This window comes from Polyodon spathula, chromosome 15 (genome assembly GCF_017654505.1).
Source record: "Polyodon spathula isolate WHYD16114869_AA chromosome 15, ASM1765450v1, whole genome shotgun sequence".
NCBI classification, from domain to species: Eukaryota; Metazoa; Chordata; class Actinopteri; order Acipenseriformes; family Polyodontidae; genus Polyodon; species Polyodon spathula.
In genome coordinates, this window is record NC_054548.1 from 25768826 (window position 1) to 25789792 (window position 20967).

At 37.1% G+C, this 20967-nt stretch overlaps 1 protein-coding gene across 7 annotated transcripts in view; it reads right to left on the reverse strand.

The window, feature by feature from the left end:
- Window positions 1-20445, reverse strand: part of LOC121328024 (muscleblind-like protein 2) — a 45328-nt gene extending 24883 nt beyond the window's left edge. For 4 of the 7 annotated variants that reach the window (XR_005951631.1, XM_041272474.1, XM_041272471.1 and 1 more), the window contains exons 1-2: window positions 20347-20445; window positions 11151-11989 (exon numbers count right to left, since the gene is read on the reverse strand). Coding sequence is in view for 6 of the 7 variants with exons in the window: in XM_041272474.1 (XP_041128408.1) it covers window positions 11151-11324 (174 nt within the window). In the remaining variant the exon portion in view is untranslated. The remainder of the gene's footprint in view (window positions 1-11150; window positions 11990-20346) is intronic. The other 3 variants (XM_041272475.1, XM_041272473.1, XM_041272472.1) reach the window with 1 other exon arrangement.
- Between the last annotated feature and the right edge of the window lie 522 nt (window positions 20446-20967).

Genomic DNA, 20967 nt, shown 5'->3' on the forward strand with positions numbered 1-20967 from the left:
AAGATGGAGACTGTTGATGATTTTATCTATTCTTTCAAGTTTAAAGAAGTGCTGGATTAAAGCAAATGAGTAATAGGTGAAGTAGGATGACTCATGAATGTACTTTTGAGTTTCAAGGTAACTCAGCTATGTCAAGTCAAAATAATGTCAAACTAATAGTGCATTAAGACATTTAAAAAATATTGTGTTCATAAATGCACTACAGCATTTTGATTTTCAGTCTGCACTGAGGGCTGAGAATAAATAGTTTTCATGACAGAGTATGGGCTCAGGAAGCAACAAAGAGGAGAGTTTTCTTCATTTCTCTGCTGCAGAAACACACTGAAACTCCACCTTGAGAAAAGCAACCTCTGCAGAATTGGCTCTGTGTTCTCATTCTGCGCCCTCCTGGTCTCTCTGCGCCTACAACAGTGTATGAGGAGCCAATTAGTTTCACCACCTGTCATGGCAGTTTAGTGATGTGGGCATCTGTTCAGTGGGATCTTGGCCAAGATCACTGGAACCTATTTCACTTATATCCCCCAAACTACATTACAGAAATACCTTTTGATATCTCCAACCTAGACATGTATTTATCACAATGAAAAGGAAACCATATGCTGTTACAAAAAGACCTACTCCACTAAAATCATGTCATTTTCTTTAAAGAGAATTAACTTTGTTTTTGTTGTTAAATGTTTATAATTTAAAAATAGCAATCTATGACTATTTAAATGTAATGGGGGGAAAAATATCACAATATCACTTAGACAGGTTGCATAAATCCACTACAGTATCAAGTTACACAGTACAAGATAGTAAATCGACAATAAAAATGGTAGTTTTGATAAATAATTTTCATGTGCCAATATCAGCAAGCCATTGTACTAACAGCAGTTTGAACTATGGAAGTTTACAATTAGCCTACTTATTACACATATTCAAATGCTACTCATGATTAACATTTTTGCTTTGTTTGCACTTTCTGCAATGCTCCCCTATATTTATATTGGGGAAAAAAAACAAAACTTCCCACTGCTCAGAACCAGGTAATATCAGTACTATACACACAAGCAGTGCATGGCACAGTACATTCACATTTTATTTACAAATTCCTTTGCATTGTCAGTATTACAGTACGGTGGCGGTGAACATATCACTGCGTTTAACTGGATGTGGAGAGACGACATTTTATGTATTACTGCATCTTGGATTTAAAGGTTAATAACTAATTAGAAAAAACATCCGATTTCAAAGCCCTACTAACAACCCCCTCTGCTCCTAAACACTTTCTTTATGCTGCCCCAGCTGGTGTTTCTTACTTGTGGTGCAGGCCTTGATTTTGTTAGCTGAAGCAGACTGAATAAAAAGCTTGCACTGTCCTGTATTCCACCTCTCACATGACTCCTCTTTGTCACTGATTTAGTTTAAAACATTTCTGTAATTGGGAGGCAGGAATAAAGTAGAAAAAAACCCCTGTACAGTGGGAATTTTAAAACATGCACAATTTATGTAAAGAAGGGAAATTATAAAAAGGCACAGTACATTACAGTTGTAATGTTATAATTTTGGCTTTAATTCAGCTTTTTATTGTGCTTTGCGTGCATTTTAATTTTGGAAATATACCAAATTTGTGAACATTTTTATATTTACACCTTTTACTGTTATTTACTTTCATTTTGATATAATAACCTGTTTAATAAATAGCTGACAGCTCCACTGAAGTATATTAAAATAATTACATAAAAAAATATATCTATATAATGCCACAGTAAGTAACATCTTGCATCCCGTTACCTTACCCCCCTTTTTTGTTTCACCTTGCAACAGTTAGTAACCCTATTTATTTAATTGGGCATGCAGCATTTTGATACAATAGTGATGCATATGGTTTAGAGAAACTTGACCTGGAGTGGTTGGCACTGGATTGGACAATTAATCTATAAAGCACAATTACTAAACATATGGTCTTCAGGTGAATAAGACCACATACATTATTGTTAAAAGGTAGTGAGGTCACATTATTCAGATTGTTTGTAAGCACACATGGCCAATTCTTTCTTGTTCTTACAACTTGATAGCTGGATTTTAAGTACATACGTGTATTTCAGAAAGGATTATCATTCAAATTGCTTTGTTGACATTTCTCTTAATATTTGACAGTGTTTTAAGGCAATCATTCGAGTTATCATTTTCTAAAATCAGCCTTTACCTGGCTTTGAAATGTTGTTGTCCCACCTACTCTACATTCATATAGACAGAAAGTAGGTGGGACTGGCAGAGTTGAAAGGTCACACTGTCACATGCTCTGAATTGAATGAGGAAGGCAGTTCTATCCTGGCATTTCAGATTCTCTAGACCAGCTCAATGAGTTCAAAGCCAGATAATGGCTGATTTATAGAAAAATGCCAACAACTCCATATTGGAGCAACATAACCGATTAAACTGTCAAATATTAAGACAAAGCAATTAAAAAGACATGTGAATCTCTTTAGTGTACACTTACTGTACATACCTTTAATAAAAGTATATTTACTCAAAGACTTACCCAGCTTTGAAAGGGTAAATGAAAACCCACTGCTGCAGAGTTACCGTGGAAACCCTACCTTCGGCAACACATACAGCCCAGATGCAGACTTGTATCCAGTTGCACAGGATGATGTACCTTCCTACTTTAAGCCAGAGTGACCAACAGATGGAAGCCTGCTGCATTTTTGTAAAGAGTGCAAGCAAATTCCCCTGCAAGAACCCAATACTCAGAACACTATACAAAGAACCCAATACAGAGGTCAACACACTGATGCAAAACTCTTTTGTAAGTCACGCGAATTGATTTTGGTCAGTCAGCAGCAAAACACCAGGAAAAAGCTAGAACAAATTTCACCCATATCATTTCTGTTTCAGTCACAAGAGCACAGCTGTGGGTCATCATTACTTCTGTATAGACTGAAACAGCAAAATCATGTGGCTGAAATCAGAGCTCGGAAGCAGAAGAGGCTGTAAAGCCCATTTGGGTCATTTCCTTGTTAGAACAACTTTAACTTCAGGGCAGAAATAAGTTTGGTTTGTGTGTATTGCTAGTAGGGGTGATGGGGAAAATGTCATTTGTTTTAGATGTTCCTTTGAGAAATTCCATATTGCATTCACTGCAGCCTAATCCAATGCCTAATTTTAGCTGTAGAAGATATGCTGCCCTAATGAAAAGCAATGGTTTATGGAAGCTGGCCACATAGACTAGCCGTCCTTCAATACTGAGCAGCTGTAGTGGTACGACCCGTATCTTCTTACTAAATAAGAGAACATTTTCAAGGCATGAAAACAGCAACCTTGTTTGAACATGGCAGGGACAGTTCTGCTTCAGTACTCCTTTTAGGGACCAGCAACATCATTTCAGTCATGTCAAGAAACTAAAACCATCAAAAGACTCCTTGTAAACCAGTGCATCTAAGAGAACAACTACAAATCTACTAGTTGAAAAAGTATTATAAATACTTTTACCCCAGTAGCATATACAGTATTAATAATCAGAAGAGGAGGGCATTATGATACATTGCAGTCAATGGGAAAGTCCCCTTAAGGCATCAAATAAAGAACTACTGCATGGATTGAATTTACACATAAACCAACTGAGTATTTTAAAACATACTTTCCATTACTAAAATACTCTCACATGCTTTTTGTTTATTGAACTTTTAAAACCGCCATCTAAACAAAAAGCTGAACAGATTACTCAGAATATTGGTGTCTTGTGATTTTTGGAGCCGTTGCCCAGGAGTAAACAAACACGGTAGAAAGAAAAAACAAACAAAACAAAACACAACAGTCTGCAGTCTGCAGTAGAGGAAGCTCAACATAAATTTGTAATAATGTGCTTCACACTACCGCAGAAAGGGAATCTGAAGGGTTGTCATCGCCACCGAGGTACATGTTACAAGTTTAGTTTTTTGATCTTGTGCTTCTATCCCCATAAAAACAGAATCAGAGTATTTCACTCTAAAATGTCCTCTTACGTGGACGCATATTTTATTTTATCCTTAGGGTTTTGGAGGTTAAAAAAACAAATATATTTCATAATATAAACCTCAGGACCTTCGTACAACCTTGAGCCAAATCCAGGTTCATTGCTGGGTGATAAAATACTTGCATTTACTTAGTGAAGTGCAGTAGCATTGTGTTTGGGGAACTTATATAGTAGAAATCTAATCTAAACCACAAGGTAGTTAGCTATCCAAAGGCATGAATTCTGTCTTTTCACAATGTGCTTACAAGCTTCACTTTTGAAAAATTACTAAAAAAAAAATTAAGTTGAAACTAAGCAAGAATCAAAAGCCTAGAATGTTAGGTAGTGCCCTAAATGAACATATAACACCTGGACATTAAAAATGTTCTTGTTGGAAAACATGGATTGATAATTGATTAGCAGTTTGCTACGCATGTGGACTGGCAGAGCTATACTGGTGTTCTTTTCTAAAAAGAGACTAATAATGCAGATAGCAGACTGTTTGGTTCAAACTGCATGTACTGCTAACAACTGATAGAGACCTTGTGTCCTCAAGCTTCTTGCCCAGCACTGACTGCAAGCTAACAAGATAACAATGCTGTGGACCAGAAGGGGCCAGGCTCTAAGGCTTTTGGAATGCAAAGCATAAAGGGGCTAAAAGGCTCCCAGGGACTGGCGTTGGACCCAAAGGTTCTCAGGGAGAATAAGAGATAACGCCACTGGACTCAAAGGGTCTCAAGCAAAACTGAGAGAGATGAACAAGGAAGATGACAAAAACTAGATGTATGGACATTTTGGGGTACCTCCAGGCGTCTGAAGAATGCCCTGAGTTCAGAGGTCGTCACACTAGACTACACACACAGACACTAACACACAATAAATTAAATATATGGTAACAGAATAATGTGTTGGTTAAGTGTCAGAGAAAGAAGAGGTGGACCATCTATACAGAAGGGTATTTAATGTCATGCAAACATTGTAAGGACGAGTATTCTGTTTGTCCTGTACCTGGGACCAGACTCCCTGCATATTTCAATAAACCTAACAACTGATTGAAGAAAAGGACTCTGTGCATTTTCTTGAATCTACTTACTCACCATCCTTTTAAGTTACATCAGTTCTTGAACAAGGTCCTAGTTAATTCATTTAATCCTGTTTGCTCTTACTTGCACAGCCATAGCCTAGGGTTCCTGGCAACCCACCCACCTCAGACCAACAAGCTTCTTCATGGAATGCTTATCTCAAAGGAGGTCATGGTTCCAAGGCGATCTCACATATCACTTTTGCTCTTTAACTTGAGGCTACTACACTGCATAGCCCTGTGGGCCTTTTGTCTGATGTGTAAGTGCAACTGTGTTGTTTTTTTCATGTAGACATCGAGAAGCCAATAAAGGGGATTTCTACGTTTTTTTTATTTTTTATGCTATATTTGTTTACAAATTCCAAGAGCAGATTCAGAAAGTTGTATTGCACATATTGTGACTGTACTGTATACTGCACCACTTTGGCAATACTCGTAATGTGCTGTATCTTCATATTGCTTTTGCAAATTTGCCCCCCATACTACTACATTACGACAGCAAAGACTGCCTTTTCATATCTATAGGGAGAAAGTACTTGGGTGTTGAAGCAAAGTGGCTGAATGAATATCATGTAAAAACAGATGGTGCTATTGAACAGAGGGGCCAGCGAAAGTTCAAACTGAAGCTTAGTACAGTACATAAAGCTGGACAATGTCAATGAGCAGGTCTCCTAACCCAACATATAAATATGTTTATAGGGTGCTGTACCTGATCCTACCAGGTTATCTGTAACTGTGACAGGGTCCAGCCTGTCTGTGTGTTTTTGGTGTTATTTATAGTGGATGTGAGTGAGTCTGCAGGGTGGATCTGTGAGTAAATGAGTGTGTGAGGAATGCGTGGAATGTGCCTGGTGTTAACTAATCAATTAGTCCAAACACCTGTATAAAAGGAGAGTGGTTGGGAGATTGGTTGGTGAGTGTTTTGTTTCACTTTGGCTACCCTGCAACCGTAACCCATAGAAGTATTGGCAAAAAAAAAAAACTAAAGGAATATTTTTGCCAACATGTATTCCCTGTTAACGTTCTTAGTTATACTCTCAACAATTATTTTTACATAGCAAACAATGATAAGGATAACGAATGCTGAAATTGTGGTTGGAGAGTAAAAAGTCACAACATGGGGAGCAGAACTTGATTTGCTGTTACCATAATGAAGCCTAGATACAACAGTCCTTATTAAGAGTCCTGCAGCTGGTGTAAAATATCCCCAAAAACCCAGTGTATATTGAACAGACAACCACAGAGAAACTAAGCTCAGTATGCCATTCTTCTTAACTAGAGGTCAGGAAAATGAACAAGCCCCACATTTACAAATTGGGTTTCAAAGGGTCATTTCGCTGGCACTCTGGCTTTTCAGCAAATCTAGCAGTGGTTTCATCCATTTGTGCTTATAACCCCTTTTCTTCACTTTGCAAGTGACGAGCCAAAGCCAATACTGCCAGTTTCAGAAGTGTCAGTATCAGAGAAGGCTCTTTACGAAAAAGCAAAAGGGCAATAAGAAAACAGGCCATTCAGTGAAAGGCACCATGGCATCACCACATGACCCTGGTATTTGTACATCCTCCAGCCAGATAACGTCTCCCCCACTATCACTTGTCAAAAGCAAAGACACATGTTTTCTCTCTCTCTCTCTCTCTCGCTCTCTCTCTGTCTCTCTCTCTCTGATGCAGTCATAACAAGGCTGTCTAATCTGATCACAGCCATCAAGGTCACAGGACAGTTGTAATGATGGCCACAGATATTATCCATAGTCTTTTGCTAAGCAGTTTAGCTTTAGCTCACTGATACAGGCCAGCTTCTAGTCACATTTGTCATCATATGAACATACTGTAAAATAACTAGATGTCAAGACTGGTCAGAAGCACATTGCTATTGGAATAGTTGTTAATCTGTAAACACAGATGCAATCCGCAATAAACTACTGTCGACAAAAGCCAAATCTAAAGAAGAAAAAAACACCTTATCAACCCACACAAGAAAAAAAAAAAAACGAAGCCTCATGTGATCACTGGATCCAAAGCTGCATGTATCTTCGTCCATCACAACAGAACTGCAAGATGGAAACCTCTTTGTAGAGAACAACATTTCAAAGAGAAAAAGTCAACAACCCAAAAGTTACATCATTCACATAGTGGACACCTCCAAATGAGTGCTCTTTGAACAGTAAAAAATGCACAGTGGATTACACCTCAGACTTTTGCACATAGAGCCCATAGTCCATATGGAGTCTGTCACATATGAATATGTAAACTGTAAGTGTGACATCTTTTTGGCTCATAGTCCATGGCTCAACAGTAAAGCGCTAGAATAATCCTGTTAACCAGGCAAACTAACAGATCATAAATAATCATTTGTTTTTAACAAAGATCCAAACTGTTAAAAGTCAATGTTTAACTATCAAAAGAAGCTTTGACACAATAGGTACTAATTGAGCCTTTCCTCCTAAATCGGTAGACAATTAGTATAATTTTGAATGGTTCACACATACCCATATTTAATAGGACGCTTTGTAAAAAAAGCTAATTGTAACATCCATTTGCAATAATAGTTAATGCAGACCCAACTGAATTGGAAGATAATGTATTTAATTAACAATCCAGAGTAAGCTCAGCATAAATGCAGCAGTAATGGTAATACGACGTCCCAGATGACTATGGTTTGAATGCGGATTCCCCCACACAGTACCACAATCACAGCTCCTGCTTACTGGTGGTGCTACTTGGATTGGATTTCTTTTTTTTGTTGTTGTTATGTACAAGATTTCTGAACTTTTTTTTATTTTAATGATCAAAAGACTGAAGTGGCTTTTGTATGAGCCATATGACTTTATATTGAAGCAATGGTATTTGTTTACAAGTTTGTTGTCTATTTAGTTTTTTTACTTGATTTTTTAAATGTGGAGTTTACAAATTCAATTTTACACGCACGCAAGCACGCACGCACGCAAAAGTATTCAGACCCCTGACCAATTCTCTCATATTACTGAATTACAAATGGTATACTGAAATTTCATTCTGTTCGATATTTTACTTTAAAACACTTAAACTCAGAATCAATTATTGTAAGGTGACATTGGTTTTATGTTGGGAAATATTTTTAAGAAAAATAAAAAACTGAAAAATCTTGCTTGCATAAGTATTCAACCCCCACACATTAATATTTGGTAGCGCCACCTTTTGCTGCAATAACAGCTTTGTCTTTTGGGGTAAGTATGTACCAGCTTTGCACACCGTGTCGGTGTGATTTTAGCCCATTGTTCTTGGCAGATTTGCTCTAGGTTGTTCAGGTTGGTTGGACGACGCTTGTGGACCGCAATCTTCAAATAGTGCCACAGATTCTCAACGGGATTGAGATCAGGACTTTGACTGGGCCACTGTAGGACATTCACCTTTTTGTTCTTGAGCCACTCTAATGTTGCTTTGGCCTTGTGCTTAGGATCACTGTCCTGCTGAAAGGTGAATTTCCTCCCAAGCTTCAGTTTTTAGCGGAAGCAGAGTCTCTTGCAGTATTTTCCTGTATTTTGCTCCATCCATTCTTCCTTCAAGTGTAACAAGATGCCCAGTCCCTGCTGATGAGAAGCATCCCCACAGCATGATGCTGCCACCACCATACTGCACTGTAGCGATGGTGTGTCTTGAGGCATGGGCAGTGTTAGGTTTGCGCCACAGGTTTGAGTTTTGGCCAAAAAGCTCTATCTTGGTCTCATCTGACCACAAAACCTTTTCCCACAATGCAGCTGGGTCACTCTCATGCTTTCTGGCAATCTCCAGACGTGCTTTCAGATGGTACTTTTTAAGTAAAGGCTTCTTTCTTGCCACCCTCCCATACAGGCCAGTGTTATGCAGAGCTCTTGATATGATTGACTGGTGCAACATTACTCCACTCCCAGCCACTGAACTCTGTAGCTCCTTCAAAGTCATTGTTGGCCTCTCTGTAGCTTCTCTCACAAGTCTCCTTCTTGTTTGAGCGCTAAGATTTGAGGGACAGCCTTTTTGTGTGGTGTGATGCAGATTCCACTTCCTGATTATTGATCCAACTGTGCTCACTGGGATATCCAAACACTTGGATATTATTTTATACCCTTTCCCTAATCTATGCATTTGTATTACTTTATCTCTAGCTTCTGTAGAATGCTCTTTGGTCTTCATTTTCCTTCAGATTCACAGCCTTACCAATGATCCTTCAACAGTGGGGTTTTTATCCAGAAAATGTGACAGCAACTTTAACGGTTCACAGGTGGAGGCCAATGGTAAGGTAACTGTGTCCTAGTTTGGGCAATTTCTTTCATTGGTGCAAACTGGGAGCTTCCACAGCACAGGGGTTGAATACTTATGCAAGCAAGATATTTCAGTTTTTTATTTTTCTTAAAAATATTTCCCAACATAAAACCAATGTCACCTTACAATAATTGATTCTGAGTTTCAGTGTTTAAAAATAAAATATCAAACAGAACGAAATTTCAGTGTACCATTTGTAATTCAGTAATATGACAGAATTGGTACTTTTGCAAGCCACTGTGTGTGTGTGTGTGTGTGTGTGTGTGTGTGTGTGTGTGTGTGTGTGTGTGTGTGTATATATATATATATATATATATATATATATATATATATATATATATATATATATATATATATTAGTATATGTGTGTTTTTGGGATCTTAAAAAGGCATTTACTGTTGACAGCATTTTCATTAAATAAAATATTTAAAAAATTGCACTTTAAAGCAACATTTATTGAAAAAATGAATTGCTTAAACTATAATATAACCTAGTTTTGTTTTTAGTTTTTTTTTTTGCTTTAAATTCTAAGTATGTAGGGTGCATTAGCATCCTTTTCAGCCTTCCATGCAAACTCAGTATTGCTACCGGTGAAGGGTTAAATCTGCCTCAGTTCAGATCATTAAAATAGACCTTGTGTTTACCATAATCAAGCAACTGCTGCCAGTACATTACTTGTGAGTAAAAAAGCTGCAGTCGTTGCAGTTAATGTAGCAGTGGATTTTTTTTTTCTCCACCAGACTCTTCCCCCCTCCCTAGTATTCCTTTACAAGCCAGAAGAGCATTATAAAATGCAATATACTGAACATAGGATTTCCAATTAAAAATGATAAGCTCATGCCACAGCAAAAAAGCTCAGTCGTGTTCTATTACTTAACACATATAAAACGCTTCTTTTTACAAACTGTAATTGTTAGTGGAATGAAAACCAAGAAGTGTTAAATATAAATAAAAATATGCCTTTTGACTTTATTATATAAACGTGTTGATTTTAGGGTTGTTTCTGTAATTCTTTGTGATGCACTACATGTTGTTTGAGAAAGCTTGAGTGTGTTGGTATGGACAGGAAAAGACAACATTTTGGTAGTCTACTGATGAAGCATGAGATCTTACAACTGTGCATTTGAGATTCAGTTCATAAAACTCTGAAAATACACAATATAAACGGTAGCCTTTTTTTTTTTTTTTAAACAAATGTGTGTGGCTTTCACACATTTATCAGTGCTGTTCAGTCTCTATGCAAAACATTCCTAAGGCTAAGCTTTAAATAAAATGAATGGCATATTGTATTGCAAGTGCTGGTTAAAAAAAAAAAAAAAAAGAAAGAAAGCAAGCAAGCAAGAAATAAAAAAAATGACATCATGATAAAGCCACATGTCTGCAGAAGAAAGTATTTCAATATGAAATTAAATACCTTGAAGTCTTAAAACAATATATTTAAAAAAATCACCATTACAAACAGGTAAACTTGCTGTGTTGATAGAATAAACAAATGGTACTGGGAAATGTAGCACTGCACAGTATACTGTAAATATGAACTAGTCTCAAGACAAGAAAGTCACTCACTACACATTTCTAAAGAAATACTGTATAGGACAAACAACTGTGTATACTGTAGTATACACAAGCCAGTATTTTAATTTCTTTCTTTTTTTCTGCTTTCAGATTCCAGAACACAAATCACAATGCACAACAATCTTAGCAAGGCCAATCTCCATCTTTGTTTTTTTTTTTTCAAAAGGAGAAACATATATTTCAGTTACAGTTCTACTGGAAGAGGTTAACATAAAACATATGTCTGACATTCCTTACCTTAAGTGAGTCAAAGCAGGCAATAACTCTTCCATTTTCAACCTGACAGCTTTTCGGTGGGTGTGCAAATTTGCATTCCTCGTCGGTACGTGAACAAGTTCCTCTCTGAAACTGCCGGCACACTTCCAGCGTCAGCCATTTCGTATCTCGCATCGAAGTCATGTTTAAAGCCATGTCAAACTTTTAAAGTGAACCAGAAGATTTACAGAAGAAACCAAATTTGTTTAAAAATAAATAACATACATTAAAACTTCACTAAAATCACAACATCAAAAACAACAGTTGTGATCATAAAAACTTTTGGCTCTGGAATTTCATAAGATCTCAAAATGAAGACAGAGCTACGAACACTGCAGCAGCATTGGGAACAGACGATTTATCAGGACAGCAGACTCATCAATCAGTTTTTCCCACTTGTTAAGCTTTTGGCTGCAGAAAGGTACATGCTCAGTGGCACTCTGGATTGACAGAACGTTTGAGTTTCTTGAATGTTTTGCTGACACAGTGTCTAAATAAAGTTATTTCAATGGCACTCCTTGATAGAATATGAATTGTGTGCTGAATGCTTGCTGGTATTGATTCAATTCTGAACCCACATCAGCTTTTTGTGCTTTAGCAACGCTCCTCTCACAGTAAATCTTTCCACTTCGTTTTGTTTAAGCGCTGGAGTCAGACTGAAATGAAGTAGAGGGCAAGTTGTCACAGTTGAGGTATCTTCTGGCACAGCTCAGACGAGGGCACTGTCGAATAAGGAAAATGAAGCTTTAAAGAGACACAGACTGAAGAAGCAGCTTTAAGTAGGAACGGCATTTGAAAAGGCACTTTGTTTTGTCATTGATCTGTTTGAGGAAAAAGAAAAAAGAGCAATGTATCAATAACTATACCATGAGCTTGTTTATACTGTCAAAATATTTAGCACCCACTATATAGTAAAGCATTTGGTATTAAACAACCAATGAAAAGGATTAACCTACATAACGGAAACAAATTAATAGGCACTCAAAATTACCTGTAACCTTCAACATAGTGTTCTGAGAAAAGGATATGACTTTTACAATTATATCGCAAAACTGTGTTGTATCATAAAAAGATGGCGCAAAACTCCCAAATTCATTTCAGTATCTTTTTCCATACACTCCCTGTGCAAAAAAAACCCAAACATTATTATTATTATTATTACTATTATTATTATTATTATTATTATTATTATTATTAACTTTTCTCCCAGTTTGGAATGCCCAATTATTATTATTTTTCTTCTTCACCGCAGTGATTCACCACACTGCTCAGGGACCCAAGACTCTGTGGGCGTCCTCCGATCCCACGAGCCAAATCAGCATCTTTTTACACCCAGGAACTTGAGAGCGGATGTCCGCAGGCTACCGGCCTCTGGAGGACAAAGACCAGCCCCTCAAATCTCTGCCCCCAAGCTCACTCGGCACTTGGCCTGTAGGGGTGGCTGCAGAGCGGGGAGGAGAAACAGTCTAAGCCGGATCCCACCTCCCCAACCTCAGGAGCGCCAAAGCCAATGCAGGGCCTCCTTGGAGATCCCAGCTAAGACCGGCTGCCTCACACAACCAGGATTCGAACTTCAAATCTGTGATCTGTTTGTATGACTCACCTTGCATTTTACCAGATGAGCCATCTGGGGACCCTCAAACACTAATTCTGTCATTCTAGTACTAGTGATTTATTATTTTTATTTTTTATTTTCTTACAATATCCTGACTGTTCCCAAAGGAATGCCTGACATAAATTTTAAAATGTACTGCAGTTACACACAGACTAACGGTATTGCAAATCCCATCTGAATTACAGTTACCACATAAGCCAAATAATGAAAATACATTTACTGTATGCTACTGTAAAAAGACCATACCGACACCATTTTAACCTTCCTTCTTGGTTAATTGTGCGGTCTACCTCAGTTCAGTTGTTTATTCCCAGCATTAAATCCTAGTGCCTCTCATTTGCATGTCAGCAGGTTGAGAGGTGATGTTCGCGGTTTGCATTTTTTTGTATATGCGCAGCCAGGGGTTAAAAACGACACTTCACTGCTGTTGATCATTACTTTGTTACATTGTACACAAGAGTGCAGTCTAGAAAATAGAAAGCATAGTATGGTACTTGCCCTGTACAATGAGACAGCATAATGCAGTAAGCCTCACTAGTGAAGTTATGCATGACGGGAGGAATATCCAATTGAAACACTTATTGCAGCAGTTTTCTGGGCAGCCATCCAAGTATCGGCCAACGACTCAAACAGCTGCATGTGCCAGACAAGATTATTATGCTTGCCGGTCCCAAAATGCCTAAACCCGACATGACCAGTGCAAATGAAATACACAATTATAGAATAGTTCAAATTTTGAAATAATTGGGGAATTATCCTTGCTTCTCCATTTTATTTATTCAGAACATATAAATTTCAATTCAGCTAGCTTAAAGTGACACACTAACAACTACTCTTTTTAATGTTAGCAGGTACCAAAAGAATGACCTTTGGCTTGCCTTTGCAAAAACTCAGTAATTAAGGAACTGTTCCTGGAACATCTGTGGAGTATTGTGAGCTGAGAGAAGTAAAAAGTCTGATGGAGGTGGGAATACATGTTAGACCAACAAGTTATGCTGTTAAACATTTCCTTCATGGTTTGACCCTCATACTTTTAAACAGAACAGTTAGGTAAGAATAATGCTAACATTGATAGTTGTGCAATATATACATTTTACTTTAAATAATACAAACTTAAAAAACACTTACATTTTTCCTTCTGTTGCTATAAAACTTGTGCTGTTATACTTTGACAGAAGTTTGGAATTTTAAACAAGTTTATAAGAGTTGTATTAATTAAAAGATACATATATATAAAAAAAAAAAAAAAAAAAAACTATTTTGGCACCATTTCAAGCCATAATATTCATGTAACCGTGTTGCAAACGTACTGTATTCATATTAATCTCATGGCTTTTCAAGATTACTTTCTGTACCAAATCTGCATACTAATTTGGTGAATTCGCATAACATTTCTGCAATGTATGCACTGTTCAAACATCAACAGCATGCATATTGTCTGTCCTGGAACTTGACTTGCATAAGAGTGCAAATACTCTCTCTATAATAGCTTGTCTATGCTTCTCCATGCGTGGAAATGATTTCTTCAGTTCTAAAGACTAACGGAAAGGGCTTGAAATATACTTTGAAAACACGCACTGTTCCAAAGAACTGAAACCTGTTTAAAAACAAACTGCAAAGACACAAGTAAGAGCTATGAAAAGCCATACTTGCACTGTTGGAATATTAGTTTTATTGTGTTAAAATAGAATAAATTGAAACATAATAAATAAATAACTGCTGCAGAACAATCCATTTTTTTCTTTCTTTTTTTATTTACTATGCATTACTATATTATTGAGGGATGTGCTAAAAGTGTATTGGGTATCAAGGCATTTCAATACTAGGAGGGCACAGTAGTTTATAATCATTGGTTTATGGATAAGGCTCGAGTCTGTGTATGTAATTCCCTCCTCCACCAATTAATTGTACAGCTGCTTCCATCACACTGTTGTGCTTCCTGACTCCCAATTTCTGATCTAGATGTTCCCAGACATCCTACCAGATTTAATGCAGGACTCTGAACAGTTCATACAATGCAATCATTGCAATATAAAGAAAGAAACTTGTTAAAAAATGGAAGGACTATATTTTTGCTGACTTGTCAATTTGGCTTGCAGATTCTTGTCCTGTCAAAGATATTCTCTGGTTATTTTTTTCTTTTTTTTTTTTCTTTTAAAATCACTCAAACCCAACCGCATTATAAAAAAAGGACTAATATTTGTCTATAGTAAAACAATATTCCACCCAGATTAAAATATCATCATTAAGTGCAGTTACAGTAAAACCACTGCTACACACTTCAATGGGAGAGCTTAACTTCGACACACGATACAAGCATTCCATCTCAGACACCAAGGTGTGGCTTTGTTTTAGAGTAAACTCTCTTGTTAGACTGAGAAATTTGAGAATGACATCATTTCAAAATCTGCACAAACCTAACCATAACCAGGGGTCTCAAAACCACCTCCCTGATAGTCTCCCAAACCAGACCCACCAAATCCACCTCGGCTTACAACAGAACATATTAACACTAGGAATACTGTGTGCACCACACCCACACTTCATAAGCAGACTACATATTGTGAAATGTCTACAAATCAGGATGCAGAACCACCTTCTTAGCTCTCAGAATTTTACTAATATTTTCAGTTTTCCCAGTGGTAAGTTTACTATCAAACAGATAGCTCTGAATCATGTTAAATGGCTTTTTGCAATTAAACTCAATACCGTACTTAGTCAAATTTAAGTCGCAATTCTTTGGTCGAAATGTAAATTCAAATTTGGGTGGAGAGACTTGGATTTGAGGACGACTTGGATTCTGGGTTTTTCAGTTAGGGGGATCAGCTCACATTTGCGCATATCAATTATTCTGGCACGTTCGAATGAGCTACTGTACAGGGATGCCCACTACAGCACTCACTCTTCTTACAGCACCGCTATATTAACATGGCTGTACGGCAAAGTTCACGCACATTTAATGATGCAGCTTTTAAAAGAAAAGTAATCTTGCTTGCTGAAGAAAAAGGAAACCGTGCAGCAGAACATGAATTTGGGGCATGTGAGATGTGCGTCAGAAGATGGAGACGCAATCAAAAGGCTATTTTGGCTTGTGAATGTGTCAAAAAGTCACGTCGGCTAAATGAAAAAAGGAGGACAATAAAACTGACAAAGTTAAATGGTAATTTACCCTTTTCCTGCAACTGTAAATTGCAAGGACTGCCGTTCAATACTGTAAGAATAATATAAAAAGATGAAATGGGGTGGGTGTGCGGTGGGCAAACAGTGCTATATATTCCCCACTAAGGTGTCAGTTTTAGTTCATCCCTGCCTACTGTATCTTCACAGTACGCAAAATAACCAGTAAAAAGACTAAAAAGACAGTAGCCTTGATGAGTTAACAATTGAAAGGCCACAACTCCTGCACATATGTCACCATGATACTCAAATGTCCCAAATAAATGTTACTAAGGAATGCCCATACTAAAGTAGACAGCTACATAAAGTGTAACATATTGCTTAAAAGCATACAGTATGTGTGTGCCTTTATATCTTAGTCACAGGAATATGCATGCCATGTGGAGAATACCAATATACAGCATGTGAGCCAAGAGAGAGATTTATTGCACTTCTGTTAACTGACTACTTCAGATAATTTTCCTTGCCTTTTGATTTTATTCCAACATATACGAATAGCCATTTATCAAGACAAGCCTTTCACATTATGGAAAGCTGTATACAAATGGACCCGATACAGTACTGGACATTGAAACGACACAGTCACTATGATCATAAAGGTGGCAGCAAATTAAACATTATTTTTCAGAAGTGGTTTACTAAACACATTTAGTTACCAACAGATGAGCTTCTGTACCATCGTTTGGAATTATCTGCCGAATTTAAGCACTTCTGTTGACAATTTCTTACTTCAACTAGAAGATAAAAAATAAAAAAAAGACAGGGTGCATATGAATTACTTCTTCAAAGATGTTAATGCAGGTTTTAAACATCAAATACTCAAAGCCTATCATTATGGAAGACAGACAGCTTATTTTCATTTAAACTAAAACAGCCCTGAATGTGGGCTAAAAAACGACAAAAAGGTACCTGCTATATATACTGTAATATACATTGCAATACCGTAAGTTGTTTTAAGCAGTCAAAAATACTATACAGAACTAAAAGCCTATATGAACATATTAAAAAATATATATACTGCCATAATTGGTTAGATGAATGGAAGTACAAAGCTATGGTCTTTATTATGGCGCTACGGTGATTAGTGCACGTCTAGAGAAAGATGGGATTGTATTCACTAAAGAGTCAAACACTTTGTTTAAAAGCAAACTGAGGGTTTAGCACCTTCACCGAGAATGTCAAGGACACACATCTACAGTAGCGCCTGACATTCACACTGCACTCGAGTACTGTAGGTAAGGCATATCATGGTTGAAAACAAAGAATTTTCCTTTTGAAGGGACCGAGATTATCTGAACTGACAGTAAGGCTTTAGGAATTGAGGTGGGAGGGAAACTCAAGTCCATGTACAGCAGACCCCTTTCTACATTCAGAATGGTGCTCTGATAGACCAGGCTTAGGAGCTGAATGATATACAATACTGTAGTAATTACTGTATCTTATGTGGACAGATGACTAATTTAACAAACACACGAATCTGAATGCATGGTAAGGCTAGCCTGCCCACTTTTAAACAATAGCCTTGACCTAATAAGGACAAAGTATCTGACAGCTTAATGCTGCTTACCTTGAATCTGCTTGAGCCTCTAGTTTTTTCTCATGCGATGGACAGTTCAGTTCATAACATTTTAGTTCATTATAAAATAGTTATTAGCAGGTTAATATTTTCTTCTTTTTAAACAGCTGTTCAGTTATCTAATTTTTAACTACGCTACTTCAGCTTTCAAAAACTCATATGTTCTATACCCATTACTGTACTTTGCTGTCCAAATGTCTGTTCAGCTTTCTGGCTTGGGTATCATTCAGAGACATTCCTCTTCATAGAGATAGAAACTATGGTATACTCCCTCACTCTCTGACATAAACAACACAGGGAACAACAAAGAAAACAAAAGATACAGTAAATAACTTTCCTTTGACTCTTTAGGATCACTGTCACTATGAAGCTTTTTGTTTCTATCCTGATTCTCTTACCCCACTATTTATAAGAACACAAAGGGGCCACTGGTTCAGAAACGCTATTAAGTGTGACCCACAAATATCAAGCTTATTAAATGAGCATCGAGGCACTTTCCTTCCAAGCTAATCTGATATACTGTATGTCACCAGCCTATTAACAGTAGGTCAGTGATCTTATTATAGAACTCTTCTGGGTTTGTGCTAAAGCTGCCTTATATTGCAATACTTTCATAAAAACCACACTCCAGCGGAACAAACATTGTTTAAACCAAGGAACTTTTCATAGCTCATGTAAAAGTGCTAAACACACACATGGTGAATGAATCAGCGGGCCTGGGTACTAGTTTAGTTTTTTACTGACATAAATCTAGGTGAAGTTATTATTTGTTTCCTTCTACCCCTCTTTTCATCAAAAACTATTTTGAAATGCTGTCAAAGCTGATCTTAAATGCTCTAAAGCAGACATGTTGATTTAAATGTATATTCTACATTAGTATGAGTGATACAATAACACTGTAATCAGCAGATTTGTCATTATATATAAACATGAAGTTTTATTATGCTTAAACATGTATTTCAGAATTAATGAACAGAAAGTGAAACTATTGTTTTACAAAATGTATATATACTATAATGTGTTCCTAACTGATTCCACATTGTAATGTTGAAAAAATTCTACAAAAAAAAATGAATACATTTTATTTCAATCAATTTGGAATTTAAAAAGTTATTTATCTAATCAGAGTACCACAATATATAAAATATTAACAAAATATTACTATATCTACTTAGTACTGCTTCTGTCAAATATATTGCCACAAAACAACTTTACAAAACCTGGGTTTGTTAAACAGGTTAATGACAGGATGCAATGCAACCTGCTTTTTACTGAGTCAGCAGAATCCTGCAGTTTATTTTCTAACAGTCTTAATTACTGTATCTGTTTTGTATGATCTAGGTCTGCACCTTTTAATAAAAATGTGTGAACAGACTTCAGCTATAGATATGCTGTATATCGGTCTGTTTTTTCCACCCAAAAATACTATTAAAGAATAAGATAGATTTTTGCACATCATACAATTTGTGGTAAACATTTATTTTGTAGATTTTTCTTCGTTTTCTTCTTCAGACATTTAATAACTTTTCCAAGTACTAGATTTTCTTGACCAAGCTTCCTTATGGACTCAATTAAATCCACATGTAAAACCAATCGCATCCATTTTGAAGTTAAAAGAGATTTAAAATTGGACTTCATCAAATGCTCAGTTCTGACAGAATTAAGTCAACTCAATTGCTCAAAAATGTACAATAACATAATCGTTATTTAAATGTATACAGATTCCTTTCTTTGTAGAAAATTTTGCACAGTCACGCAAACCTTTGAAAGTATTGGCCAGTGATTCAGCTGTTTTTTGACCCGTCAAGTCTCTAACACAAAAATCCCTCGCCAATCACTTTAAACAGAAACAATTAGAATAGGCTGGTTACTTAAATATGCTGTATGGTACTAAAACAACAGGGCTAATTGTCTTTGCATGCTTCTGTCAAAGTGCTCTCAAAACAATTTAGGGTGGGAACAGCAGCTCACAAGGCCTTACTTAGGCATTTGTTTTGGCTTCCCTCCACATTTTTGAAACAGGAAGGGCAGAGACAGTGTTCCATATCAAATACACCCTTTTCCCTTCTGTGTGTTTGCTAACTGACATAAATCAAGGCCTTTTCCTGCCATTGCGTTCCCAGCAACAAAGTCCACAATGTCCTGTCTTTATCAGGCCGTTACTGTACAGTCAATAAAAGGACTGTTCTAAAAATCCAATTTCGTCCTGTGTCATGATTTATGAAGCAAAGTGGACACCTTATTAAAAATGCAAAGCCATCCTATTAGCAGAACGCATGATACCCTAAATATAGCAAATTCATGACCACCACCAAAACCTATCCCCAACCCCGACCACATAAACATGTTAAACTGTATCTCTTACAGTAGTTTAAGAATCCTGTACCTCTAAAGCAAAAAACGAAAAAGTACATCAAGCCCAATATCAAATAAGTCAGCACTTTCCTTGTGTGAGAAAATCAATGTCTGTTTACCAGCATACAGTACACTAATTTCACACAGTACAGTATAGTATAGTGGGTAAGAATAACTAGAGCAAATGGATGCAGAGCATTAGCTAGAGTACAGCAGCTGCATGGTGAGGGAACCCCGTTTCCAGGTTTCCACCACCAGAAGCATTTTTAATGTGGCAGGCAGCACACTGCAGCAAACAATTTTAAACAAGTCATAAAAAAGACAGACAGTTCTCCCACCTCATTCGGGTAAGTCCACAAGCTCCTTTCAGCCTCTGTCTTCCCTCGACTGCAGAAAGGTCTGGTATAATGATCAAACCCCTCCCAATAGCATCAGTGCTATGTAAAGATAATTACCATGTGAATTGTTGTCATTCCTTGCTCCGTGCGGTGTGCTAAAGGCCCGTGCGTAGACAAGGATTTTCTTTCAACAACAGTGCAGGAAAAGAGGAGCGAGTGTCTGCTGAACTCTGGCTGAGATTTCCAGCCCTCCCCCCCAGCAAGGCCCTCCCAGAGTTATCTGCCCAATGGTTGCTCAGATCTACAGCTCTTAAAGTGGCTGTAATATAATGACTGACAAGCTGACTCTAGTGCTTCTAATGACAGCCCTGTGAATACTAATCTTTAAGGTATTTCCCTGTCTTTCATGCATGAAGCAACTTTGTAACAAAGTACTTTTCTATTGCTGCCGTACAAAAGGGCATGGCAAGCTTTGTAGCTGGCAACTAAGAAGAAACACAATATACCTTCCACAAACGATCAACAAGATACAATATTGCTGAGTCTGTACTGGGCTTTAATGTTGAATTCTACTTTAAACACATTTTAACTTGAACTATTTACTATAGCTTCTACATTATTTGCGCCTTAACAGGATTAAAAACACTGAGGTGAAAATAACAGTTTATTAGAAACCAAAATTGTTTTTGTGACTATAAAGCAGTACAATTTGCTTTTTCATTAATGTTAATCGGAACA